Source organism: Condylura cristata, unplaced genomic scaffold (genome assembly GCF_000260355.1).
Source record: "Condylura cristata isolate star-nosed mole 26May11 unplaced genomic scaffold, ConCri1.0 scaffold00005, whole genome shotgun sequence".
Taxonomy (NCBI): domain Eukaryota; kingdom Metazoa; phylum Chordata; class Mammalia; order Eulipotyphla; family Talpidae; genus Condylura; species Condylura cristata.
In genome coordinates, this window is record NW_004567106.1 from 4,297,522 (window position 1) to 4,324,404 (window position 26,883).

General features: G+C 40.0%; 1 protein-coding gene across 2 annotated transcripts in view; it reads right to left on the minus strand.

Annotated features, from left to right (window-relative positions):
* The window catches only part of POU6F2 (POU class 6 homeobox 2), a 491,272-nt gene that overhangs the window by 109,644 nt on the left and 354,745 nt on the right, over positions 1–26,883 (minus strand). For both annotated transcript variants that reach the window (XM_004676660.1, XM_004676659.1), the window contains exon 6: positions 13,554–13,900. In XM_004676660.1, the coding sequence (XP_004676717.1) occupies positions 13,554–13,900 (347 nt within the window). The remainder of the gene's footprint in view (positions 1–13,553; positions 13,901–26,883) is intronic.

Here is a 26,883-nt window from a genome sequence, read left to right on the forward strand (position 1 = left end):
AAGCTTGAAAACTCCTAATGTAGGACAACATTGAGCAGTCATACAGACAAATCATGAGCTCTCAATTGGTAGCAGTTCTTGTTTGGGAAGGATGCTAAGGATTCTGAAAGGATTATTTATTTGCCCTATTATATTGCCAACATCAGATATGAATAATCAGGCTTGAGATTTTTCTGCAAGTATTGACTAATAACCCACTTTAGTCAGGGAAAGGTACAAATGGATAACAAAGTATTGACATGGTTGTCTTGAGCCCCTGATGGGCTATGTACCTGGGAAGTAGGGGAGTGAAAGTCACACTAGCTAATTTTTTTTATTTTATGAAAGAAATAAAATTAGCACCAACACATGTCACCAACACTTCAAGTAGATGGCATTTTGTATAAACAAGAGATGGGAATGCGTTTTATTTAGAAATAAATATTTGGAACATATTTAGAACAGCACAGGTCATTGTCCCTATCACACTGGAATAGGTTTAGGAGTTTAAAAATATGCTGGTGTCAAACTTCAAGCTATACTACAAAGCCATAATAATCAAAACTGCATGGTACTGGAATAAGAATAGACATACATACCAGTGGATTCAAATAGAAAACCCAGATATAAACCCACAAGTTTATGGACACCTAATTTTTGACAAAGGAGCAAAGAAGATACAATGGAACAAAGAAAATTTGTTCAGCAAATAGTGCTGGGAAGCTACATGCAAAAAAATGAAACTAGATCACTGCTTCACTCCAGTCACAAAAATCAACTCGAAGTGGATTAAAGATTTAGACATAAAGAACGGAAACCATAAAACACCTGGAAGCAAAGATGGGTCAAACACTATATGACATACACTTCAGCGACATCTTTAAAGACAGAGCACCCAATGCCACAGTAGTGAAGGCAAGGATAAATAGATGGGACTACATCAAGTTAAAGAGCTTCTGTACAGCCAAAGAGACATTACAAAAAACAAACAGACAGCCCACTCATTGGGAAAACATTTTCTCACACAAAAGTAGTGATAAAGTAGTGATAAATTATAAGGAGAACTGACGAAACTCAACAAAAATAAACAACCCCATCAAAAAATGGGCAGAAGAGGAAATGCAGATGGCCAACAAGCATATGAAAAAATGTTCAACATCATTTGTAACAAGGGAGATTCAAATTAAAACCACAATGAGATACCACCTCACCCCAGTGAGAATGGCACATCTTCAAACAACTAGCAACAACAAATGTTGGAGAGGATGTGGAGAAAAAGCAACTCTCCTGCACTGCTTGTGGGAATGCAAACTAGTACAACCACTATGGAAAACTGTTTGGAGGTTCCTCAAACTGCTAAACATGGAGCTTCCCTACGACCCAGCAATCCCACTCCTATGTATCTACCCAAAAGACACAAAAACACTGACTGAAAAAGATACCTACACCCCCATGTTTATTGCTGCTTTATTTACAATTGGAAAAACATAGAAGCAGCCCAAATGCCCAAAAGTAGGTGCCTAGATTAAAAAGATGTGGTTCATATATACAATGGAATATTACTCAGCAACCAAAAAAGAGAAACACATGTCTTTTGCAGCAACTTGGATGGAGCTGGAAAAGATCATGCTTAGTGAGATAAGTCAGAAAGAGAAAGAAAAATACCGGATGGTTTCACTCATAGCCGGAGTATAATGGACCAGGCGAGAAAATAACAAGAATAATGAACAGCCATATACCAGAGACATTTTGTGGGGGTGGAGTGGGGAACGGGATCAAAAATGGGGAATGGGGAGGGAAGTGCACAGGATTATGGTGATGGTGCACGGGTGACTTGGTGATGGGAAACCCACAGGGATTACAATTGAGATGGGAAAAAAATGTACAAAATGATATAAAAATAAACTGTAATAAAATAAAAATAAAAATAAAACATAACAAGTTGGCCATCAAAAAAAAAAAAATGCTGGTGTCAAGCTTCCCCCATATGGGTTCAATCAGAATGACCCAGGCACGTATTGGCAATAAGAAAGCAAACTCCGTAGGTGATCCCAGTGTGCAGCCAGTGCCAAGAATGACTGCCATTGAACTTGGACATTTTCTCTTGAAAAAAAGAGAGCAAAGGATTGAAAAAAAAAAAAAAAACACAGCAGCAGAAGTGTGGGCATTGCCTCAACTGTTTTGAGATGGTATGGCAAGAAGAGGTAGGGGGGTCAGGCAAGGCATGAGACAATGGGTCCCCATAGCCCAGGGAAAAATTAATTATATGTAGGTTTTTCTTTCTAGTATGAAGACACTCACTTTATCAATTCCTGATAAAGGATATGCCTTGAATATGATTTAAATAGATTTGATGAAAGTATTACATGCAGGGAGCTTGGAAAGTGCTTCATTTTTGCTTTCTGCCTCTAATAACTTCCTGCCTTGTTCAGGTTAGTTGCAAGAACAGTTTACTGCGAGTCCTAAGCAGGTGAAATTCCTTCCATGGGGTGTAGAGTACTGGAGGTTGCAACTATTAAGGCAACTTTAGAACTCTAGGCAAGAGTATAAGTTAATTCCCCTTTGATATGAGAAATAGAAATTTCCAAGCCAATCAGACACAGGTAAGGTATCCTTCAAGGAAGTGAGATGGTTTCTCTGAAATCTCTCTGAACTCGCTTTATCTCTTTTAAGTGTGGTGCTCATTACTGTACAATGCCTGGAGAGGCTCAACTTTGTAAAGAACACCAGCCTCTGGGTGAATATGGAGTATAGCTGAGAAAAGGAGACCTCAAACTTTGCCTCTTTTTATGACATAAACTAAGTGGTGGCTATAGGATGATCCCTATCAGACAACAGTTTAGATGTAACAGTTGGGGCTGGAAAGGCTGGCTGATTAGAACTCAGATGGGCCCACAGATAGTGTCAGTAGTTCCCAGAGCAGCTTGCAAAAGCAGAGTTCTTCCAGCATGGCTGATTTTTCTGTGGACCCACAGATGTCTGCACTCAGGGCTAAGGACACGGCAGCCACTGAGTGGACGGCCACCCCAAGGGGCACCTGAAGCTTTGTCATATGGGTTCCTCTATTCTGAAAGAAGAGGCTCTGTAAAGGATATTCCCAACATGGTGTTTCTCTCTTTCTGCTGTGCTCTAGGACCCTGTTATGGGCATGTGAAACCAGAAGGCCCAGTCGAGTTCTCAACAGCGGAAGATACAAAAGAAGGAGAACACCAGCACCTCTGGGCCTGGGGCTTTTTTAAAAAATAAAGTAAAACTGGAAACAGAAAACAGCCTTGTCTATAAACATGCCCCATGTAAAACATGTTTCCCATGTAAAATAGACACGGAATTTTGATACTCCGGTGTTCTATAGAATTTCTTCCTTATTTTCCTTATGGATTTCAGACTGACTTGACTTGTTTATAATAAATACAACCCTTTTTAACAGAGAGGTAGGGAATGAGGTTGTCAGGTATTGGAGAACCTCCTGATCATTCCTCAGTCAAAAGACAGGAGGGTTGGGGGAGAAGAAGTGGGATGTGGTCGTTCAGCATATTGATTACATGGGTTACCAATAGCAATGTGTTCTGGTGTGCGCTGTCCTCTGCACCAAATGTGTCCACAGGAGAAGTAATGGAATAATAGGCAGTGAAAAGAGCAGGCAGAGGGAGGATCACCTGAAAGAGGAGTCCTAGTTGCCAGCTGCTAAGAGGGGAAAACCAATGAAACACCATCTACCCCCCCCAACACATTTTTTTCACTAAGTGGTTTTTGCTAATTTCCAACTGTAAGGACAGCCCTCCTTGGCTTTGAATTTCCCTGAACTTGCTTTGGTTTCTAATTTTTTTCTTCTCTTCTTTCCTCATCTTTCTTTTCTCCATTGTCCAGTCCAATGGCTTTGGCCTGGATTTTCACTTGATGTTTTAGGTAAAGAAAGGGAAGGTTACTTCAGTTCTGTTGATACTATGGCAATTAGAGAATTAAACCTTAGGTCAATGGTCACTGAAAGTCTTTCTAGGGGCTAATAATTAGTGTTAAATGAAAAAAAAAGTTTCAGTGGTTATATAGGTTTAGGTATTTTCTTGTTAAATTATGGCAACTGGACATTGCTACTGCAGGATAGCTTATGCAGGATAGCTTAATGTTTTCTAATATTCACTAAGAATTGCCTAGGAATGCATACAGTGTGTAGTATCCATCCGTCCGTCCATCCATCCTTCCATCCATCCATCCAAACAGCCAAACAGCCAAACATCCAATCTATTAATTTATCCACTCACACACCCACACACTTAACCTACCTACCTACAATTTCCTTGAATTAATATATTGTAGAAACCATTTTGGGAAATGCTGTCTTAGAGGATACTGGGAATAAAATTAGGACATAGGAAGTATGTATTTCACCAAGAATATATATGTTTACCCAAATAAACATTCCAGTAGTAGTAAATTATAAAGAGATGCTTTGAAGTCTGGTAGTGATGTTGAGGAAGTTGCTTCAGCTTTCCAAGATTCAATGTGCTTATAGCTGAAAGAAGGTAATTTTTGCCTCTTTTGGGATGTTGCTAGGGAGGAATAACAAGAGACTGTACTCAGAGAGTATCAGAAACATAGGTAGTCAATAAATGATAGTGATAATCCTGCTAGATCTGTGAACCCATGAGCTCAATGTGAAAAATAATGTATATAAAATGCATTTTGTAATTTCAAAGCACACTGAAAAAGTAAGCCAAATATCAGGACTATTTCTTGAGACTTGGTCAGTGTTTTGGATCATGGTGTTATGTGTATATAGTTCTGTCTATGTAATTCAAATCACCTTGTTTGTGCCATTTCATAAGTAAAATATGGATCTTGGAAGGACTAAAAGATCATCTAATTAAAACTTTTCATGTAATAAGTGATATGACTGAATTCCAGAAATTAGGCTGCTTGCTTAAGGTCAAAGAATGGCTGAACTAGTGACAGAATCAGCAAGATTCTTCCTCTTCACCCACAAATGACTGCAAGTTAGAAGGGAAAAATAACCTTTGTAACTTAATGATATTCAAAAAGAAGCTGAGGTTCTGTGGCTTGAAATGAGAATTCTTTAAGATTACATGGTTGCCACCATCTGTGTTGATTGTCCGCACCTGTCTGGCAGGCTCAATTTATGCTAGGTCTGCTCTCACTCCCCCTACTAAGGTTCCTCTCCTCAGTCATCATCCTAGCCTCTCCCACTGGACATTACAAAACTCATCTGTAATTATTGTTCTATTCTAATAATTCTAAATATTCGACTACCTTATTTTCTATTATTCTGGTCTAATAATTATTTCATTATGACCGATTATTCATTCTAATAACTGTTACCTTATTCTAGTTTTTATGGGTTTTCTGTATTTTATAATCCACGATTTTATTATACATCCATGCATTTACATCAGCCCATGACTATTCATATTTTGTTCACCTTGTAGTGGGTTGCTTTGTTTCATTTTTCTCCTATGATTAAAATATCTATTTCGGCCCTCCCTGATGGCTCAGTGGGTTAAAGCACTGCACTGAGAAGCTAAAGCCACTTCCACTTGAGTTCGATCCCCGCCTGCCCTGGAGGTGATCCACATGGCGAGGCAGACCTCTCCTGACCCACCATCTGCTCCCCTCAGAAGTACACCTCGACAACCTGCCTGTTCTGCTCCCCATTCTGTCTCTGGTGAATCCTCTCAACCCCCTGCACCTCTGGCCTGTACCCCAGTTCTGTATGCACAAATAAATAAATCTTTAAAAAATATCTACTTCAAGGATGGGGAAAAGGGTAGGCAGGGTACTAATATTTTTTGAGTACTCAATATCTACCAGAAACTGAATTACATGTTCTCATGTAAATTGTCTCATTCAGTACTAACCCTTCAATCAATGAGAAAACTGAGACTCAGGAAGATGCACCAACCTCAGTCAATGGCCCAGGAGAGCTGGCATTCAAGCCCAAGTCTGTCTCCTGAAGGCCACATTCTATGGCACCTCATTGTGTTGCCAACCTTCCCAAGGGTCACAATACACACCAGAGGTGTTTAATATGTGTTTGCTTTCTTTGTGATCTGGAGAATGTTTGCTTGTAAGCCTATACTTTGGAAGTCCATTTAAAAGTCTGGAAAATTTTCCACAAACCTATGGAAAATGAGTTGAGGTTAAAATATGAGAATAACACTTGATCATGAAAGCACTGGAATATTATATTTTTGTTTGGAGAAAGTGCTAGCCGGCATATTTTATGTGTCTCAAATTGCCACTAAAATCTCTATCTACACACATGAAGGAAAGCTGCTTCAGAAGCATTCTGAATTGTACTTTAGGTTGAGTATATTATTCACATCCAACAGATAATGATGGGACATGATGGTATATGTGACTCCAGGCAGCAGATGGGTCATGGTCTGCCCTGTTTCTATGACCAGAGATGTTTTATTTTCCTTGAGGAATTATATCTTGCCATATTTATAAGTTACAAGACTTTTCCATTCTCTTTGAGTCTGACACTGTTTCTATCTGTCGCTTCTTGACAGAAGCTTCCATAGTCAGTGGTGGGAACATGCAGTCTGCTTTGTTAAAACCTCTTTTTACATGATTTGACTAATCTACAGTGCCCAGAATGGTAAATCTAGACACTGACACAGAAGCGCTGCAGAATATAACTATATTCTTGGTAAACTAATTTTTCCCTCTGCCACTCTCAAAGCAATATAAACTTTGTTGTTCCTCCTGGATCTCAAATGCTTGTAATAAATTCTTTGAAATGTCAGTAATGTTGAACTGAGAGTTTTTTTTTTAAGGAGATTTTCTTTCTTTCATAAAAGGAAAAAATGTCCCTTACAGAGAATGTGGGTAAATATGTTTGTTTATTTTATTCAGTGCTTAATGCGGTTGGGTAAAGGGACTCCCATTTCCCACCCCATCTCTTGCTGAATGAGTGAATCATGAATGAAGTTCTAAATTTATTGGATGGTAGTATAAAACAGAAATGAATTCACACTTTCATTTCTCTGTATTCCACATTTGACTGATAAATTTACAGTATACAAAGAATTTTCATCAGTGTGTTATATTTAATCGTCATATTAACTCTCTGAGTTTGGATGGATTTTCTCATCCATAGTAATGAAGCTTCCATATTTACTCTATGTGGACTCTTGCAGTCCATGTGGACTCTTTTGAAAAGATACCCATGACCTAGATTGCTCTGGGAGAATGTTACCTACAACATGATATTTCTATCATGTTCACCAAACCTACTTGATTTCATAAAGCCATAAATCAGTTCAGCGAAAAATGTCAGCCAAAAAAATTATTTGATTCTTATAACATTTCCGATCAATCACAATTGACCGGTTTATTAGACCTGCGTAATATATAATTAGGGTGGATGGATTTCTACACCATCTCCCTGCCCCAATCTGTTAGCCAACGTGCACTTGTTTTTCTCCTGCATAAGGTCTGGTTCTGTGATATTCAAGTTCAACTAGAAAGTGGAACCCAATATTTAGCTGAAATATACATTGGACAGGAAGCCATTGCTTGGAGGAGCTGGCTAACTCTGTCATTTACAAGAGTATTAGCCAAGCTGGGAAGGATCAGGGTAAAGAGAATGAGACACTCGTATTGGGGACAAAATATAATGGTATACCCTAAATACGGTAGTCAGGATGAATAACACCGAATACAAGATTAGAAAATGAAATAATCGCAAAAAATTCATGATCAACCACATATCATTATTACTGAACTTCCCTTTTTGCCTCAGACTGAAATACTGCTCAGTACTCTTCCTAATCCTGTATTTAAAATGTTTATTAGTTTATTATGGATTTTGGAATTCATTTTGATTTTCTTGAAACAGTGCATTAGCATATTATCTATTGTGGTTACTTTTGAGTTGTACTTTTAATTCTCTATCTGATTCCAATGACTCACTTGCTCACCTTAGTCTCAAATAGGGCCAGGGGCATTCGTAGAGATGCAGGCTTGTGTAGCCTTAGAAATGTCTGCACTCTATTAGAATAGTCAATGGCCACAAAGGGTTGTCTGGATATGCCTGACAAGGGTACAGAATATGCCATCTATACAGGCCACATTGGCATGAGGAACATTTTGAGCCAAAGGGAATTGAAAAGAAGCAGATACAAAAAAAAGCTCTCTGACTTCCCCCTTATTTGTCTAAAAGCAGAACTTAAATTTGTAGAATTGTCTTCTCTCCCCTCTGCCTGCAAGGATAGCAGTTAATTACTAGTGATGATGCTGGACCTTATCAGTCCAGAGGTGGCACTGGAGGCGTCTTTCTAACCCATCTTGCTCAGACTAGCTCTGATTTACTATTACATGCAACCTATATTTGCCTTGCCACAATTTGCCATCCCTACAAGCTCAAAGTCCTTTTCCTTTGTCTTGCCACTTCTCTAAAAATGTATTTTTTCTCCTGTTTAGATGAATCAGCACACATTCTCACCATTTCCTTTGACTCAGTCATTATGGGACACTCTTTTGTGTACATGCAAATACATAATAAGCTGTTGCTGGTTCTTCTCTTGTCAGTCTGACTCCATAATCTAATTTATGGGGCCCCGGCAGGGCAAGGCAATCTAGTATAATTTGAGAAACATTTCTTTCCTCCAGTACCTACATAGCTCATGCTATAGTTTGAGGTGTTTGTGACATAAAAACTGTAAATAGAACAGAGGGAGTTTTCACCTCTCTTTATAGGTGAAAAACATAGACCCAAAATTTAAAACTAATTTTGTCTTAAGTTAAGACTAACTGTTGAGGTTCGATTTGGTCCAAGGTCCTGGGCCTTGGGGCCAATAATTTGAGGCCAAATGAATTTAAAAAATGTGAAAGTTGGGCCCTTCTTGGTGGTGGGAGGGGTTAAAGCACAGCACTATGAAACTATCTGCAGTCACTGCAGCACGAGTTCTATCCCCAGCCACGGAGGTGACCCACATGGCGCAGCAGTCCTCTCCTGACCTGCCCACTGCTCCCCTCAGCAGTACGTTTCAGTTAATCTGCCTGTTCTGCCCCCACTCTGTCTCTGGTGAAACCTCTCACCCCCTGTACCTCTGGCCTGTACCCCAGTTCTGTATGTATAAGTAAATAAATCTAAAAAAAAAAAAAAAAAGAAAAAGTGAAAGTTGTGCAGGCGTAACTATTTCTCAAGAGTTTGGGCTCTTTGTTTTAAAAAGTGGTAATGCACCACCTTCCCCATCACTCACAGACTATGGAACTTAATATTGAATGTTTTCCACTGGGAAAACATCCCAAAGAAGGGAAGAAGGCTGTGCCCATTGTATAGCAGATGTGGGACCTGGATGCAGTTTTACTCTTGGATGCCTGAGTGGTGACAAGACCTTTGCATTAGCAAATGCACATGGTTGAGAACAATTTTATGTTATCTCCCGAGCAACTTCACCTCTGAAGAGGTGACCGTGCCCCTTGTTCCTCAAACAACCACAGCTTTTTCTCCTTAACTGCTTCCATTGATCTCTCTCCCTCTGTTATTTATTAAAATGTGCAATACAACCAGAAAAGGAAAAGATTATCCTGCTTCCTGCCATGCAAGACAGTATGCAGAAGGCCAAGGTTAAATGCAGCATTTGGTTTCTTAAGCTTCTCTAATGTATAGGTGAGGAAAAAGCAATCTGAGACCAGAATTTATAGTGGTGACTCTCTGAGGATAAAAACTTGACTTTAATTTGGACTCTCTGGCTACGATAAAATCTGCTTCTGCTATCATTATCCCACTTATGTTTGTCCCCACACTCTTTCCATTTTGCCACCCAGCTGAGTGGGAAGAAATTAACCTGACCTTGAAAAACACTTGGAAAATCTTCAGAACCATCAGGTTTCAATCACCAGTAAAATTCTAGAGGTTTCCCAAAATGTAGATCATGGACTCAAGCCTGAAAATGATCTTAAACCATATAGGCCATACATTTAACAGAGGAGGAAAATGAAGTCCAGAGAATGGGCATGACTTGTTCAGAGTTGGGAGTTAGTTGGAGGCAGGGTCAGAGCTGGAAGGAGACTTCAAGCCCTCAAACTCCCTTTCCCCATGACGGCAAGACTCGAACTCCAACTGCTCTCTCGTTGTTCATGAAGGAACAAGCTCACACTCTCACACAGTATTTGGAATTCCTCTTGTACAGATAAAAATCTCCCAAGGAACATGCTCAAGGAGTCATCTCACATGTCAGAAGAGGGGAGGCTTTCTTTTACCATTATTATATCGGGGGGGGGGGAGGGTATCAATAGCAAAATTAAATACTGAAATTAAAATTGTACTTTGTTTTTTTTTCTACTCAGGAATTATTAGACCACAGCTATCCCCTTTATATTTTTTACCTACAGATAGTATTTCTAGTTTTAGATTTCAGCACAGTATGTGGTAATTTAGCTCATGGATGCATCATTTGTTCCGTGCTGCTTTCAAAATTTGATTTTGGGTTTTAGACCCAGACTTACTTTACTTACTTATATTGACTGCCTGGCACCAGAAGACCTTTGCACTTACATTCTCTGTTTGGAACTTCTCTCCTCATCCCTCCCAGGCATGAAGTCCTAGGTGGGTGGGTCTTGAATTTTAAGGCAGAGTCTGAAGCCTAACCTCCAGGGATCAGTGTCTCGCACCCACACCAGCTCTTAAAATCCTGAATGATCAAAATTAGTAAATGAGGCTATTCACCTTTTTTGGATTTCTCTAAAATGATAATACTTTAGACTCATTTCTGTCTTGAAACAACCCGGTTTTATAAATGCCACTATTTTCACGGAATTGAATACATATATGGAACAAATTATATTGTAATTTTGAGAAATGTCTGACAAGAACTATTTGGAGAATTTTTGTCTAGAATGTTACTCTCTGCTAGGGGTAGGAATTTATTTTTTGTCTTGAGAAATTACCTCACTCAGATATACTTACACAAGCTACTTTTATTTATTTATTTGTTTATTTTTTTCTGAAGATATGACATTGTCTGTACAGTTTTGGAAATGGTTGTTAGACTTCAGATTTCTTTCTTTAAACAAGAAAATCTTCTGAATTACGGGCTCTCCTTGATAATCAGAGGGGTACTACTGGATACTAGATTAGATTTATATCTCTATGACAGATTCTGAGCAATGTAAAAAGGTAAAACCCATGTAGAAATAAATAACTATAAAATTGAATGTAAGCTATCATATGTGAATTTAGTTGATCTTAGTACTCCTCAAAACACTGTATTATCATTTATAAAGATCACTGCATTTAAGAGTTAAGTATTTCTACAGTTCCTTTTAAGCAGTTTTCTTTTTATAAAAGTTCAAACATGTCATGTTCTACAAATTCAAAGACCTTTTAGCTAGTGTAGAAGAAAAAACCCAATATTTAGAAACCATGGAATTCTACATTTCCTTTATACATTCCTGTAGTAAAGACAAAAAAATAATCCCTTTTATCCTTACTCACATAGTTTGGCTCAAAATTATCTCTATATCCACTCAGTTATATTTTTAAAACTTTTACCAAATCACTTCTTTAGTGGTCATCCATTAGACCCACAGAAAAAGTGAGACATTATCTTACTAATGTATTAAATTATGTAAGTTAAAATTCCAACAGTGAAAAATTAGAATATTCTCTCTAGGACATAAAGAGAGAAAAGTAACATTGAGCACTCATTTGCTGCAAAAACAGAACAAGACCAAACAGTCCTTAGATTCCCATGGGAAACTATTAGGAGAACTTTCAAAAACTCTCCTAAAACATTCATTTCTGTAAAGCTGAGTGGTCACCCTATCTAAAGTCCTATTAATGACCATGCAAGTAGCTTGCATGGACTGTCACTGCCCAGAAGAGATTAGTAAGAATTTACAGTTGTTAAGAATGTCAGAAAAGGATGATGTTCATAAGATTCAAAGCTTTTACTCCACTGGAAGAAATGTTGGAATGTTGGACTAGATGGCACAGAGCTAACTAATCGCATCCTCATCCCTCAGAGCAAAACAGGTTTTTTTCCATTGGTAAGCTTTCCTATTTTTGAAGGTTCAGGCAGAGGAAGTGTCAATTACATGGCACTAGGTAGACTTAATTTAACTGCTTATTAAAAAAAAAACAAAACATTTACTCTTTGGAATAATAGAGTTGTATTCCAAATCCTGAAAACATTAGGATTGCTGCGACCCTGCATTTTGTAAATTTGGTTATACCTATTCTCTCCAGAGATGTTAAGGGTACAATGAAAACATTTAAAGCTCATGTTCATTTCAGGTCTATGCCAAGTTATGTTGTCTCAGACTTTGAGGGTTTTTAAAAATATATCTTCAAATCTGATTCAGGAAAATGTTCTTAGTAGCCATGGCCCAAGTGCCTGATAAAACACAATTACTCATCTTACCTAAAAGTTTTCATTTCCAGCAAGAATTTGGGCACCGCTGAGAATCCAAGTCCATCAAAACAACATGGATCAACAAAGTTAGTTCTTTCGAGCTACTCTGCTCCACTGGCACTGCCGATGTCAAACTATCATGCTTGGTATGTGTTGCTATTTAGGGTCACCTGCCTGCTATTGTGGCTCTCAGTTGGTCCCGAGGAGGGCTGCCTGACCTCCCCAGGGAGGAGGGGGGTAAGTTGGCATTTGAAAAGCTGCATGAGCAGCTCATTCTGCTAGACTGTGTTGTACTACAAATGCACTAAATCACCTGACATCTCACTGGGGAAACCTTATTATGTAAGTCAAAAACTGAACGATTAATTTCTGATATGTTGACATCACAGTCATTATGTTTTGAAGCTAATTTGTTTTAAAGGCATCTAAATTATGAATGGTTTTGCGAACTTCGGAATTATATAGTCCTGAATGCTCCTATCTATTCCTCCTCAGTGATGGTTGATGAAAGAGGAGTTTTCATGATCAGCCTGAAATACCTACTTTGATGTCTTCCACCTCACAGTAGTAAGTAAATATGCAGAAGCTTTATTATTTTCTAGAGTTGCATGTTTGTTAAGTAAGGCTCTCAGCCTTAGAGCACTTGTTAGTCCATGGAGTAATGGTCGGAATCTGGGACATAAGACTGGGGCTAAATTTCGTTACCCTCCTAACCCCAGAGAGTCTTTAGAAAAATAGAAACAAAAGAGCACAAAGTACTTAAGGTAGACACTGTTGTATTCATAATATAGAGAAATAACCACCGTGCCTCATGGACAGGAGATGCAGTTCTCCACGGGGCTACAAAACTGTGCTAGTAATAATTTTAATTGGATGCTATCTTTGCTGCCTTCAAAAAGTATCATAAAACGGAATTATTACCGGCTACAAGTGCACTTACAGTGCTGGCCTCTCACAGGAGGAAGCAGATAACATTTATCCTTTGGAGGGCAACATCAATGGGCTTCTATTTGTTTCGTTTACATGCATCCCCTGTTGCCTGCTATTCGCTTCCCCTTCCCTAAGTCTAAGAGATCAATTTGAATTAGCCGCTGCAGAGCTGGAAGCTAAGTTTGGCTGGCTCTCTGCCTGTGGGGGTGGCATGACCCTGGATCTGTCCTCTGCGCTTGCTCTCGGGCTGGTGGGGGAGCGTACCTGCAGAGGGTTGGGCGGAGTGAGCGGCGACGGGAGGCCGTGTCCTGGAGACTGGCTTGGTTTCTGAGGGGGGCTTGCACTCTGCTGAGTTGGAGACAGTTGGTTCTGGTTTTGGGGGTGGGGGTGGGGTGGAGGCTGCTGGGGCTGCTGCGATGCAGGCGCGGGCAGCTGCTGGGAGGCAGGTGGCGGCTGTTGTGTCGGGGCGGGCTGGGGCGGCGGCTGCTGGGGCTGTGGGGGCGCCGGCGGGTGCTGGCCGCCAGACGGCGGAGGCTGGGGCGGCGGCTGCTGCTGCTGGAGTTGCTGGAGCTGCTGAAGCTGTTGGAGTTGGGAGTTCAGGGATGAGGTAGCTGGAAGCAAGAGGAAAGCAGAGTTAAAACCGGCACGACAAAACGTTTGGCTGGAACTTGGCGGCTAGCTCTTTCCTTTAGAAAAGTTTGCCCTCGCACTCTGAAGCGCTCTGGTGTTTGAGAGGGTTGAGGGGCACGGGGAGAAAAGAATCACTCCGTGGGGGCAAATTTTATATTTGGGAGGGCCAGACAGGCAGTGACTAAGTAGTACAGACAAAGGGGCTTAACTAGGAATGGACTCAATTGAAAGAACTTTCTTCCTCTCTTCCCTCCCGGCGCGGCTTGGGAAATAAACTTAGGCTTTTGTGCTTGGGTCTGATTTCTAAAGTTCAAGCAGTTTAATTCTTTTTGCATATGCTCAGCTGCAGTTAAAAACTGAAGACTGCTTTATTTGTAATCTTTTCATCACCACTACCCTTAATGGTGTCATTTTCACTCATTCCTTCAGAACTCTGCCAGTTTGCTTAGATAGCTTAGTTTCAGGTTTCTATAGTTTTAAAATTAGTACACATTGCTCAGTTTTGCAAAGTCAAAACCTGAGTCAGATTTTTTTTTTGTCCACTGATCAAAAAGATGGATTTCCCCAAACCAGAAGGCCTATACTAGTCAGCGATAATGCACTGCACATTCTGGTGACCAGGTACATCAAGGACAAGCCAGGGACAGAGAGAACAAAGTCACCTTTCTAGAGTTTCATGTTAGTTGAAAAGTAAAGGTTGGTGGGACAAGCTGTGTCCACCCTGAGCATGATGAATTTGTTCTCTGATGCCCACCTAGCGCTGGACATTGCCTGCAGCAGGGAGAGAGTTTGGCCAAAGAACGGTTCAGAGAAAATCACTGCCACTAGTACTTCAAGTATTGCTACAATTATTTCACTTCCTTCTTGGCTGAATTTCAATCTAAAAGTTTTCTGACAAGCTTAAAATAAATATAAGGATCAAGTTTGAACTCATAAGCCTTGATTGCAAAGTTTTTCTCTTCCACTCCCACCAAGAATTAGTTAAGACTTCTACAGGCAGTAAATCCTGATTGCATCATTAAGCTAGTACCTATTTTTAAAAATGCTCCTTGCCCTCAATCTAGTGGTTCTTTAAAATGATATAGCATATACCTGCTTCATACAGCAAAAATGTACCTGAAAAATCAGAACTATATTTTGAGGACAGCTAGACAAATTTCACTGTAAGGAAACCGACCAGTGATAAGTTCTGTAAAGTTAAAACTCATTTTGTAAAGCCCATTGAACAGCAGATAGAAACTAATATAGTGTCTGGTCACTTACACAATTTGAATCTGAGACATAGTCCTGCTTCATGAAGTTAATCGTCTATTTGTGGAGATAAGATGAACTTATAAGAAATGACCAGGTTTGGGTTACCTGTTACAGAGTCCTGTTAATGGCAGCTGCTTGATACATATTAGTTAATTGATTAAGTGGTCAACAGCATGGAAACTGACCAAAAGAATCAGAAGAACCAGGAAAGGGGTCTCCTGTGGCCTAGAGAGGCCAAGGAAGAATTAATGGAGAGTACAGACAAGGAGCAGAGAGGGTTCAGGGAAGAATCATGCTCACACCTCAAAAAGAAGGAAAAGAAGATACTCCAGACAGGAGAAACAGGCTGCTAACAATGTGGTTCAGGCGGTTCTACTAAATACAATGCAAAGGAAGGGACTGCCTGGCACTCAGGCCCTATGCCGTTCTGAATGTGATAGATGGAGAGCTTATTTAATGGACGTGATGGAAGGATGACACACTCTAGTTAACCTTTGGTAGAAGTCAAATTTAAATATATAACTAAGTGTGTTTTAAGCAAGGCATGTTGTGCTGTTGAAATGTTAGCTTGACAGTTCTCCTAGGCACCAAATACCAGTTCTATGTGATCAGGTACCATGGAGGGCTTCCATGTTGGACCAGTAGGAATGGCAAGTTCTCCTTGGCTCACTGAATTGCTTTTGGTTTTTTGGTTCAGACACTCAGTCCAGTATGTGTGTTGCCTTGCATGTATATCCAGAATGCACTGGGACTCCAGAGGTAGAGGCTGTGTGTGATATATGCACGCGTGTGTGCACTTGAGCATGTGTATGTGCAGATGTAGGAAAGACCCAGTGGGAGCTCCCTGAACTTTCTGCTCATTTTTGCTATGAGTCTGAAACTTCTGTAAAATGGAAAGTCTGTACTAAACAAGCACCCCCCAAAAATAAGAGGCCCCTACTCATCAGACCTTTTGTCAGAACTTTTAAGAGTAAGGTTTGGTTTTGCCATCATCCTTCTCCTCCATCTACCTCACTCCTACTACACAAAATCACATTTTAATGAAAAGCTGGGGGTCCAGCTCAGTTCTGACCTCTAGGGCCTTCTGCAGTGTGTGTGTGTGTGTGGGGGGGGGTGAGTAGTGAGACTTGATCCCTCATTTTAGCAAAATCACAGACTTTGGGAAACTGATTACATCTGGCCACCTGCCTGATTTAAGTCAAGCTTGTCCTGATTTCTCCAGGTGGGAGGCACATATGTCAGTGCTTATTTTCATGGTTGACTTAATACCATACCGTTTCATTTTGGTTAGAAAAGCATTTATCTAAATCAGCATTTAGAAACAGGAAAGACAGGGGAATATTGGCAGATAGATATTGGCAGATGGGTAGATGCAGCAGACCCTAACCTACTAATGAGACATGGTCCCAAATGTGTCTTTGTTCCTTGATGTTAGTGAGTTCACATGGGTTGACTATTTCTTTCCCATATATGCAGCTTTCCTGGAAAGGCATAAATACAAGCAAAATCTTTTTGAGATATATAAAACTAGTTTGGTGTCTGCAAGCAAAAAAGGATGGGTAAAGAGATATGTTCAGGTATGAACTAGATATAAGGAGAACGCACAGGAGAAAAATGTGACTGTGGTCTACAAAATGCCAAAGGTGCTTGTACAGTAATTTGAAAACAAAAGTAAAAAATTACCAAAATGTGGAGCTTTCATTGTGTAAAGCATCCTGAGCTATGAATACAAAGTTAGGAAGGTTCAAAGACATACTTGAACTACAGGGAATGTTTATGGATGAAATGATGGTTGTTGGGGGTAAAACTCTTACCCTATTCATGGAAGATTAAAGATTTCACTTTTGTCCTTGATATTTATATCCTTTTATGATTGTTTCCTCATTCTTTGGTTATTATATACAATATAGGCCAATGTTAAATATAACATTTAACTACAATAACAGTAGCTATGAAAAAAAAAAAGAAATGTACAGACATTTAATTAGGCCATTTGGAACAATTCTGAAAGAGGAACACAAAACAAAATTCCATCAAACTTTTAATTTCCTCTAGACAGTTCAGACTTTGAATTTCCAGGCTGGCACAACCCATGCCTTAAAAGTCCCCTGATAAATAATTTAATATGGTTGAGAAGTAGCCACAAATCCTGCATTGCTCCAATTTTTCAGTTTCTATATCCTAACTGTAGACTAGAAAAATTCTTATTTTGAATCTTTTAAGATTTCTTCAGGAATCATACACATGAACACCATTAGAGGTATCAGAACTCTATTGGATGGGACTGATATAAAATTACATCCAAGGCAGGGAAATTGAAAGTAAACACACCATATGTACCCACATATAAAGAGCAAGTCCATGAAAGGTGATTCTAGAGGAGTGCAAATATGTCTTATACTTAGTTTTCACACAAAGCAAAATGTATGCAAATGCTAAATGAAGTGGGGTTCTTGGCAACATCCTCACCTTCATTCAAGCAAAGAATAACATCATATTACTATATAACTGCAGTTGGGATCTCAACTTTAGCATTTTTTTTTTTTGGATTTTTCAGGTTCAGGCTTATGAGGCATAGCTGACATGGTGGTTTAGATTTCAGAGCTTGTTGGAAAGGGATATAATATATTATTCACTGCCAGTGTTTATATTCCTCTGGGTACATACAGGACTTCACAGAAATATTTTCAGAACAGGGAGAGTCTATGCTAAGGAAGAAAGAATCAAGTGGAGGTTATGATCTACAGTGACCAGGGGACCCTCCCTGGTGGCACATCAGGCTAAAGAGCAGCCCTGCAAGCTGGCCACAGCCACCTCAGTGCTAGTTCCCCCCAGCCAGAGGTGATCCACATGGCTAGGCAGATCTCTCTCCCCCAACCCCCTCCCCAGCTGCTCCCCCCAGCAGTTTACTTCCTCAGTCTGCCTGTTCTGCTCCCCACTGTCTCTGGTGAAGCCTTTCACCGCCTCTGCACCCAGTTCTGTATGCAAAAATAAATAAATCTTTGAAGAAAGAAATTGACCAGGAATCTGAAAAGAGAATGAAGTCAGTGGCATTCAGACCCGCTGTTATTAGTCCTGTCCTCTGCTTCAAGCCTGGCTGTAAGGAAAGTGGAAACACCAAATGAAAACCAAAAGGGTAACCTTGGAAATGGTTGTTAAGTGCAAGAAAACAGACGCCAAAGGTCACACATCTTACAGCTCAATTGATAAGAAGTGTCCAGCATGGGCAAGTCAGAGAGAGGAAGCAGATCAGTAGACAGCAGGAAATGAGGTAAGAGAGGAACAGAGAGGAACTATTAATGTATGGATTTTCCACTAGGGCTCATGAGAAAGTTCTAGAACTAAACAGTAAAGACGATTGGGCAGCATTGTGAATGTACTTGAATGCCACTGAATTGTCCACTTTCAAGTGCTCACCATGGCAAAGTTTATGCTATGTGTTTGACAACTTCGACAATAATAAGTTTCTCTATATTCACATACTGGAGACCAAGTCACACTCACTGCCTTGGGATTCCATAAGGAAAGAGCATAATCTTACTGACTCTGTATGGCTTTGCAATCCTGAAGGCTCAGGGCAGCTGCTAGCAAGGGATGTCATGGGGAAACAGAGGGTGAGTGGTGGGTGGGGATGTCACCTGCTACAGGGAGGAAAATACTGTGGTTACTGGGGAGGGACAGGCCGTGCAACGCCGAACTATGGAATTGCTGTCACAGCAGACCACACACTCCTTCCTAAGCAGGACACCTCCTGCCACTTCTAGAAATGCAGCAGATGTGGAAATGACACTGTGTGAGCAGGCAGAAAAGAGTGATAACAATGTGGCTTCAAACTCAGCTGGTGCTCAGAAAGTATGTTCTTTTATATATAGTTTATTATTACATCATTTTGTGCATTTTTCCATCTAATTTGCAATCGCCTTGGGCTTCCCATCACCAGATAACTCATGTGCCATCACCATAGTCCAGTACTTTCTTTTTTTTTTTTAAAGATTTATTTATTTATACATACAGAACTGGGGTACAGGCCAGAAGTGCGGGCAGTGAGAGGATTCACTAGAGACAGAGTGGGGAGCAGAACAGGCAGATTGACTGAAATACACTGCTGAGGGGAGCAATGGGCAGCTCAGGAGAGGTCTGCTGGGTCACCCCCTCCACAAATACCCCCCAGCCTGGGATTGAACTTGTACTGCAGTGGTTGCAATAGCTTCATGCTGCTGTGCTTTAACCTACTGTGCCACCAGGGAGGGTTCAGAAAGTATTTTCACCTGATGTAATGAATTTGCTTTTCAGATCAACCATATGGATGATGATATCATGGGCACACCACACAGGTAGAATTTGGACCCAGAAATGTTAAATGACTTTCTAAGCTTACACTGCTGGTAAGTTCAATCTTAGGTGGTCATCACCCAGAGTCTCTTCATACTCCTACAGATCACTCCTACAGGTCAGTCGTACAGATTCAGCAGTTAGATAACTAATTAGGGTGCCCTCTACAGCAGATGCTGCTCCTGAGGAAAAGTGGCTCAGGTACCTGGCTACAGAGGCTAACTTGAAGGTATCTGTGAGTGATGAATCATCTAGCTTCTGGGAAAGTATGTACAGTTGTAGCTCTGTTGTGCTGCAGGCAAAACATTTTTTAAAATCTGCTGATAGGGAATGTGAATGCGTGTTTGAGACTAAAGATGCTAAGTTGAGTGTAGGCCATGGTTTATTATAAGAAACAGATGTGTTGTAGGAAAGAAAGTGAGAGGCATGAGAGGTAGGAACTAGCAAAGTGCACTTGATTTGTCTCAAACTTGTCTTGATGGTAAGAGAATGTTTCTTCCACACTCTCATGCTTGCTGATATTTTAAGGAAAGTAACCGAGTATTACGCTTGGTGATATTCTAGGGAAAGTAACCCAGTAAGTCATCAGCTTACAGTACCCATAGACCTCAGTGACACATCTCTGGAGTTGGGTGGAAGCTTCAACTTTTCCATATTTTAAAAAAAGATTTATTTATGTGTGCATACAAGAACTGGGGTACAGGCCAAAGGTACAGGGGTGAGAGGATTCACCAGAGATAGAGTGGGGAACAGAAGAGGGGGATTGACTAAATTATGCTGCTGAGGGGAGCAGTAGGTGGGACAGGAGAAGTCTGCTAGGCCATGTGGGTCACCTCCCTGGCTGGGGATTAAACTCATGCTGTGGTGGCTGGGGATAGCTTCATAGGGCCAGGATTTAGCCCCTTTAGCCAGCAGGGAAGGCCCAAGTTTTCCAGATTTATTTGTCTTTCATGTGGGACAGAGACTCCCTGATCAGCACCACTCTCACAAGTCACTGGGTTCATGAGCCATAGAAAACAAATTATTTTTTCTGATGTAGCCTTTGCCTCCCTAATTCTGTATAATTATAGTTCACTTTCGATGTCCACTCAAGTCTCAAGATGAAAATAATGGAATCTAGAACTATCTAATCAGAGGAATTTCAATTAGTAAATTTGGACACAGCACACCCCCCCTCTAAGAAGTTACTGCTGAGGTAGCTGAGTCAGGGGTGCAGTGTAGGACTAAGGCTTTTCAAAATAGACAAATCTCAAGGGGAACTGGGATTGTGAAAGAGATCGGAAGGTGAGAACTTTCCGGGAAGTTGGCCTTTGTTTTTGGCAACAATATCCAAAAAAAAAGCAAAATTCAACTCTGCCTCAAATATTAGAATGTGTAGCCTTCTCTCATGGGGTCAGAGTTATAAGCTCCAGCATATTGTTTACATATATCTTTACCTTTCATTTACTTCTTTTGCATTTAAGACAGAAGTTTAAGCATTTGTTGAGATTCCCAATTTTCAGAATTTTTCCGAAACATCCCTAAACATTTCGAAGTACTACCTGACCGCCCAAGTTTCTATCATAGATGGCTTGTTTTCACTAGTTCTAGCAATCTGTTTGAAATCGTGGCTCAGAACCAACTGATCATCTTGTTAGAAAAATGCATTCCAGAGAAAGAACAAAATGTGCATTCTAAAGTGGTACCCAGTGGCTCCCAGTGGCCACTGGATGAATGAATCTGTTAGAAAAAAAAAAACAAAAAACGAAAAACAAAACAAAACAAAAAAAGAAAAAGAAAAACAATCACTGGGAAGGTGATAACAGATATTTCAGTGTTATTTAACAACTTTATATACATTATATGGGCTACTCATCACTCCTACATTTTGGGGAACATTCTTGGAGCATCTAAAGGGTTAAATCCGAGACTTGATGTTATATTTTAGTTTCTCTTTGGGACAGAGGAGCTGGAAAGTCCACTCACAGTAAAGCCAAAGGAAGAAGCTGTGCCCTGGACTATCCCAAGTGGGGTGCATACAGCCGGTGACTTGTCAGAATCTGAGGACTCACAGGTGACAGGCCACCCCTGAGTTTCAGGGAGTTCTGAAGCCTTTCTGTGGAAGCTGACCTCCTACCATCTCCACCTACAGAATAGCCCCCAGCTAGGCCTAAGTGCTCAGGAAAATAACAGGAAGGCTGTGCTCTAGAGAAACTGAACAGACTGCTTAGTGAAGAATTAGGTTTTCTAATGTGACTGTGGAAACACCAAGGATTTTTTTTTTAAATATTTATTTATGCATACAGAACTAGGGTTCAGAGGTGCAGTGGCGGTGATAGGATTCACCAGAGACAGAGTGGGGAGCAGGACAGGTAGATCGATTAAGGACACTGCTGAGGGGAGCAGCGGGCGGGTCAGGAGAGGTCTGCCACGCCATGTGGTCACCTCTGGGGCTGGGGATCGAACTCCCACTGAAGCGGCTGCGGCTAGCTTGCAGTGCTGTGTCCTAACCCGTTGTGCCACCAAGGAGGGCCCACTCGGAGGGCCCACCCCAAGGATTTTTAATGTGCCTGTGAGCGACCCAAATTAAAGCCATTTTCTTCTCATTTAACCTAGAGCTAATTTACAATCTCACCCTGATCTACTGAGTTCTCACTCATTCTTCCAAGTTCTTAGGAAGTTTTTCCAGCTTCTTACTGAGTGGCAACCAAAGTGAAAAGGATAAAGGCCCACACCTTCACACCTTGCTTCATAGATCACAGACAAATGCTATTATTCTGCATGATAAACATTTGCTATAAAAATAATGATATTTATTACAGATATTTATTACTGGAATTTTTGAGCTACAATTAACATTGCATTAGTTTTAGACATATAACATAATGATTTGAGATATATTTTGATTTCCAAAATAAGTTTAGTTAACATCCATCACCAAATTTTTTCCCCTTGTGATGAAAACTTATAAGATCTACTTGTAAAAGTTACAGTTTCTTGAATGCAAACCTTTCAGATAGTCTAGTAAGAATGAAATACAAAAAAGTTTCTTGAGGGATGCAGCATTGGGAAAATGAAGCTGAACTTTTCTGTGACTAACTAGGACAGCCTGAGACCTTGTCGAACTCTTCCCAAGCTTTGGAAAAACATGATTGTTAACTGATTTTAGCTGTAAGGAACCTGGCCTGAATATTCTGCTTCCCAATAGGCCTATAGCACAAGTAAAGGAAGGAAATGCAACTCTATCAATACTAAACCATAAAAATAGTAACTCCCTTCAGAAAAAAGTATTTAAGTTTCCTCCTGCTTTTTTCCCCATCAGATACTCAAGTCTTCTTCAGGTCTTAGTGTCATAACAAATGAGCACTCCTGGGATCTGAGTATGCTTTTTCACTAAATTTCTGGTGAGATTCTCCTTGGATAGCTGTTCTCTCTACTCTGCTCATTTTCCAATACACAACTAATCAAGGTGTTGTTTTGAATTGTTTGCTTTGTGAGAAGTTTGAAATTAATAGTTTATCACTGAATATGCCTCCTTTCCTTTTTAATACCATATGGTTTTAATGACAGAAATAGGAAGTGGCTTACAGAAACACTCAGGTAACATTCAATCCCACTATTTTTTTTAAAGATTTATTTATTTATTCATACAGAGCAGAGACACAAGCCAGAGGTGCAGGAGCAGTGAGCAGATTCACAAGACAGAGTGGGGAGCAGAACAGGCAGATCTATGAAGGACACTGCTGAGGGGAGCAGCGGGCGGGTCAGGAGAGGTCTGCCATGCCATGTGGTCACCTCTGGGGCCCGGATCAAACTCACACTGAAGGTGTTGTGGCCAGCTTGAAGTGCTGGGTCCTAACCTGTTGTGCCACCAGGGAGGGCCAATGAATCACATTGTTTTTCTTCTATGAATGTGAAAAAAGTTATTTACATCTTGGTGACTTCCTCTCAGCTGGCCAACTCAGCTTTAACTAGAGGTTAAACAAATACAAATCATAACTAATGTTTATTGGGTTTGATTTTCCAGGGGAAATTTAAAATTATTAGATAGAAATAAAGTGGTATTCACCAAAACTGAAGCTATAAGTGGGGAGTTTATTTTATATGCTGTGCTGAAAAATAACAATGTAACTTTCACTTAGCTGACAAAGCAGGATGTATCCTGATGTTTCAAAGCTTGGGAGTTTGCGTTTCCCTCCAAATGGACATTCACAGGAGAAAATATTACAGGCAGCTCAATGGATCCTCTGCCTGGTTTAAACATGGCACAGTGTTCACTAAAATTTCTTTCAGGCTATAGACACATGGGCCAGTGCTTATTTTCATGGTTGATTTAATCCATCCCCTCTGCCAGTGAAGGGATTATTCCCTACAGTTATTCTCCAGTGATCTGTCAGTTTAGATTAAAAAAAAAAGGTAAGTGACAAAGATGCGGTGGCTGATTCCCTTAGAAGGCTGTGGCTGTGAGGCTGGATAGCAAGAGATTTCTTTTTAAGAATCTGACTATGTTCTCCTCTTTAATTTCCCCATATCACCACAAAGCCTCCTTATCTACGCAGAACTTTAAACTCTCTAAACAGGCAATTCAATTTTGTTCCTATACAACTTCTGGGTTGCCAAAAGAGCTTTATAGATCTTACCTAGTTGGTTCTTGCTTATTTTTTGAGAAGAGGAGATAATGTATTTTTCCTCTTACTTTACAAATGAAAAAAATCTATACTCAGACATGATTCTAGGACCGCTTGTATCCCAGCTTCGCTTGTCCTGAACAACAAATGATAATACTTTCCTTAAACTATTTCTGTTTTTGTATTTGAGATATATGAATCTATTCCTTTTCAGATTTGCAGTTCTATTTCAGAATCACTGAAAAGAAACCTTCAGCAAAATTATGTTAAGTGTATAGCAAAAGTACTATTAATATTCCCATTCTTATTTTCTCTTCCCACTTCTGAAGTAGAATTCTTGCAGGATGACTGAAATACAGCTGTAATAACTTATTTTGTATTGATGTGCAAAGTAGTCATTCATTTCACATAGTTCATTTTAGGCTTTTATAGGTAGTTATTTAAAAAAGAAGACAATAGTTTTAGTGAACTAATAAAGTACATTAATGATAACACTACTAGGAAAAAAATCATCCAAAAAAGAATACCGGGGTAATTTCCAAAAGGGAGAAATTTATAATAATGCTGGAATATTAATTGGGTTTAACATATAATATGGGTACAAATGCTTTTGCAAATATTTCTGGATTTCTGTCAGGTTGGTTCATTTTGTAAATAAAGTTGCACTTTTTAAAAAAAAAAACTTTGCTAATCATGCATATGGATGAAACAGGCAAGCACAACTATGGTCACCATTAGAGGTTAGCCTAGCATGTGGTAATAAGCCTTAAAATCTCAGGGGCTTTGACAAAGTTCATTTCTTTCATGGCATCATAAGTTGGCAGGGGGTCTTAACTCATTGCAGTCACTTTGTGTACCTAAGCTAATAGGGCAATGGCTAGCTTGAACATTGCCAGGATGATGCCAGAAGGAGAGAATTTTTCAGGGCAGGAATTAAGTGTTGTGGCTCAGAAATCACTTTTCCTCACAAGTCATCTGCCAGCACTAGTCTCATGGCCCCATTCATATGCAAAGGGTCCAGGTAGTGCTCTATTATCAACTCCCAGAGAGTGGGGGAGCCGGAATATTGGAGAGCAGCATTAAAGAGCACCACAAAGGCATTACCCTGACTCTCACATAGCCTCTGTATTTATTACTTTCTCTCCATTTCCATTTTCCCTAGTTTAACCACCTAGTATCTTGCCTGGATCACTGAATGAGTTTATTAACTTGCCTCTAATCTTTTATCTTCCTTGTTCTCTCAGTCTTTCATTAATTCAACAAATGCTATCAACTCTTGTCAAGTCCCCATCTGTCACCAGAGTTATCTTTCTCAGAAAAAGATGGGGATAGTTTGCATAGTCCAAAGAATGAAACCATAGTGTTTAGCTAGCACTGGAGAATGACTGCTGTCAGATCCAGCCGATCTTTTCAGACTTATTCTAACTTACTCTGCGTATTCTCCCTTCTCATTCAAGGTGAGAAGCTGCTGGCACATGGCTAGAGACAGCCACAGAAAGGGTTCCCCACTCCAAACTTAGGAAAATAGAACCTTTAAAATGTTTGAACTGGTTGACAATTCAGAAGCAACTACGTAAAACCCCCATTGTCCATTTTTTTTTTTAAAAGAAAAGTGCAATTCTAGCATTCTGGGAACTGGAGCAGCTGTCCTGGGAGTAGAACTAGTAGGAATGAACAGAAGAGGCACGGGCTGCTGTCCTCCACAGCCTGTAAGGGAAATTTCAAGTGGCACTTTGCACTACAATGAGCATCCAGTTGTCTCTTTTACCAAAGAGCTTTACAGGTTGTCAATCGTGTTTTGGTCAGGTTTTTGTTTTTTCCACTTTGTTTTCCTACCCCCTCTCAGAAACTTACTTATAGTAGATGCTGAATGAATAATTTAGAAATGACAATTGAAGGACATTGGAATTTGATTTGCCACGAGTTTGCTTTATCATATTCTTAACATTGTATCATATATATGTGCTGACTTGAGTCATGATACAAAAGGTATCATGGGAGAATTTTCCAGTTTAAAGAGATCCAGTTTTAAAGGATCTACCATTAATAGAAAATTAATTGTGGGCCCTCCGTGTTGGTGTAGCAGGTTAAAGCACAGCATTAAGAAGCTAAAGCCACCTCAGCATGATTTCGATTCCTGCTCCAGAGGTGATCCACATGGCCCCGCAGACCTCTCCTGACCCGCCCGCTTCTCCGCTCAGCAGTGTACTTCTTGGTCTGCCTGTTCTGCTCCCCACTCTGTCTCCGTTGAATCCTCTCACCACCCCTACACCTCTGGCCCGTACCCCCTGCTCTATAAGCATGCATGCATGCATAAATAAATAAATAAATTGTAATCAATAACTGTAAATTAATTAAAAACTTAAGACACTCATATATTCCATTTTAATAACTCTCTAGGCAAAGATAGTTACCCTGGCACATCTGGACTCATGATCTAAAAATTCCTTAGAAACATTTTATTTATTTTATAGAATTTTCATTCTATAGTCCATTAGTTTCATTCTGTAGTTTCATCTCCAGAAAATTTACTAGGAAGTTTCATTAACATTTCAGGATTCAGGATTTAAAGGTGTGCTGTAGAAATCCAGCATGGGATATGTATATAAAATACAGTCAAGGAAGAAATGACAAGCTCAGAATGCCCTCAAAGGTTATCTGGAAAAACAGAAAAGTGCTTCTTCAAGGAGGATCTAAGATGGACAGATTAAATCATAATCTTAGAAGAATGAAAAATGTCATCACAAGCCAGGACTGACCCAAGTTCCACC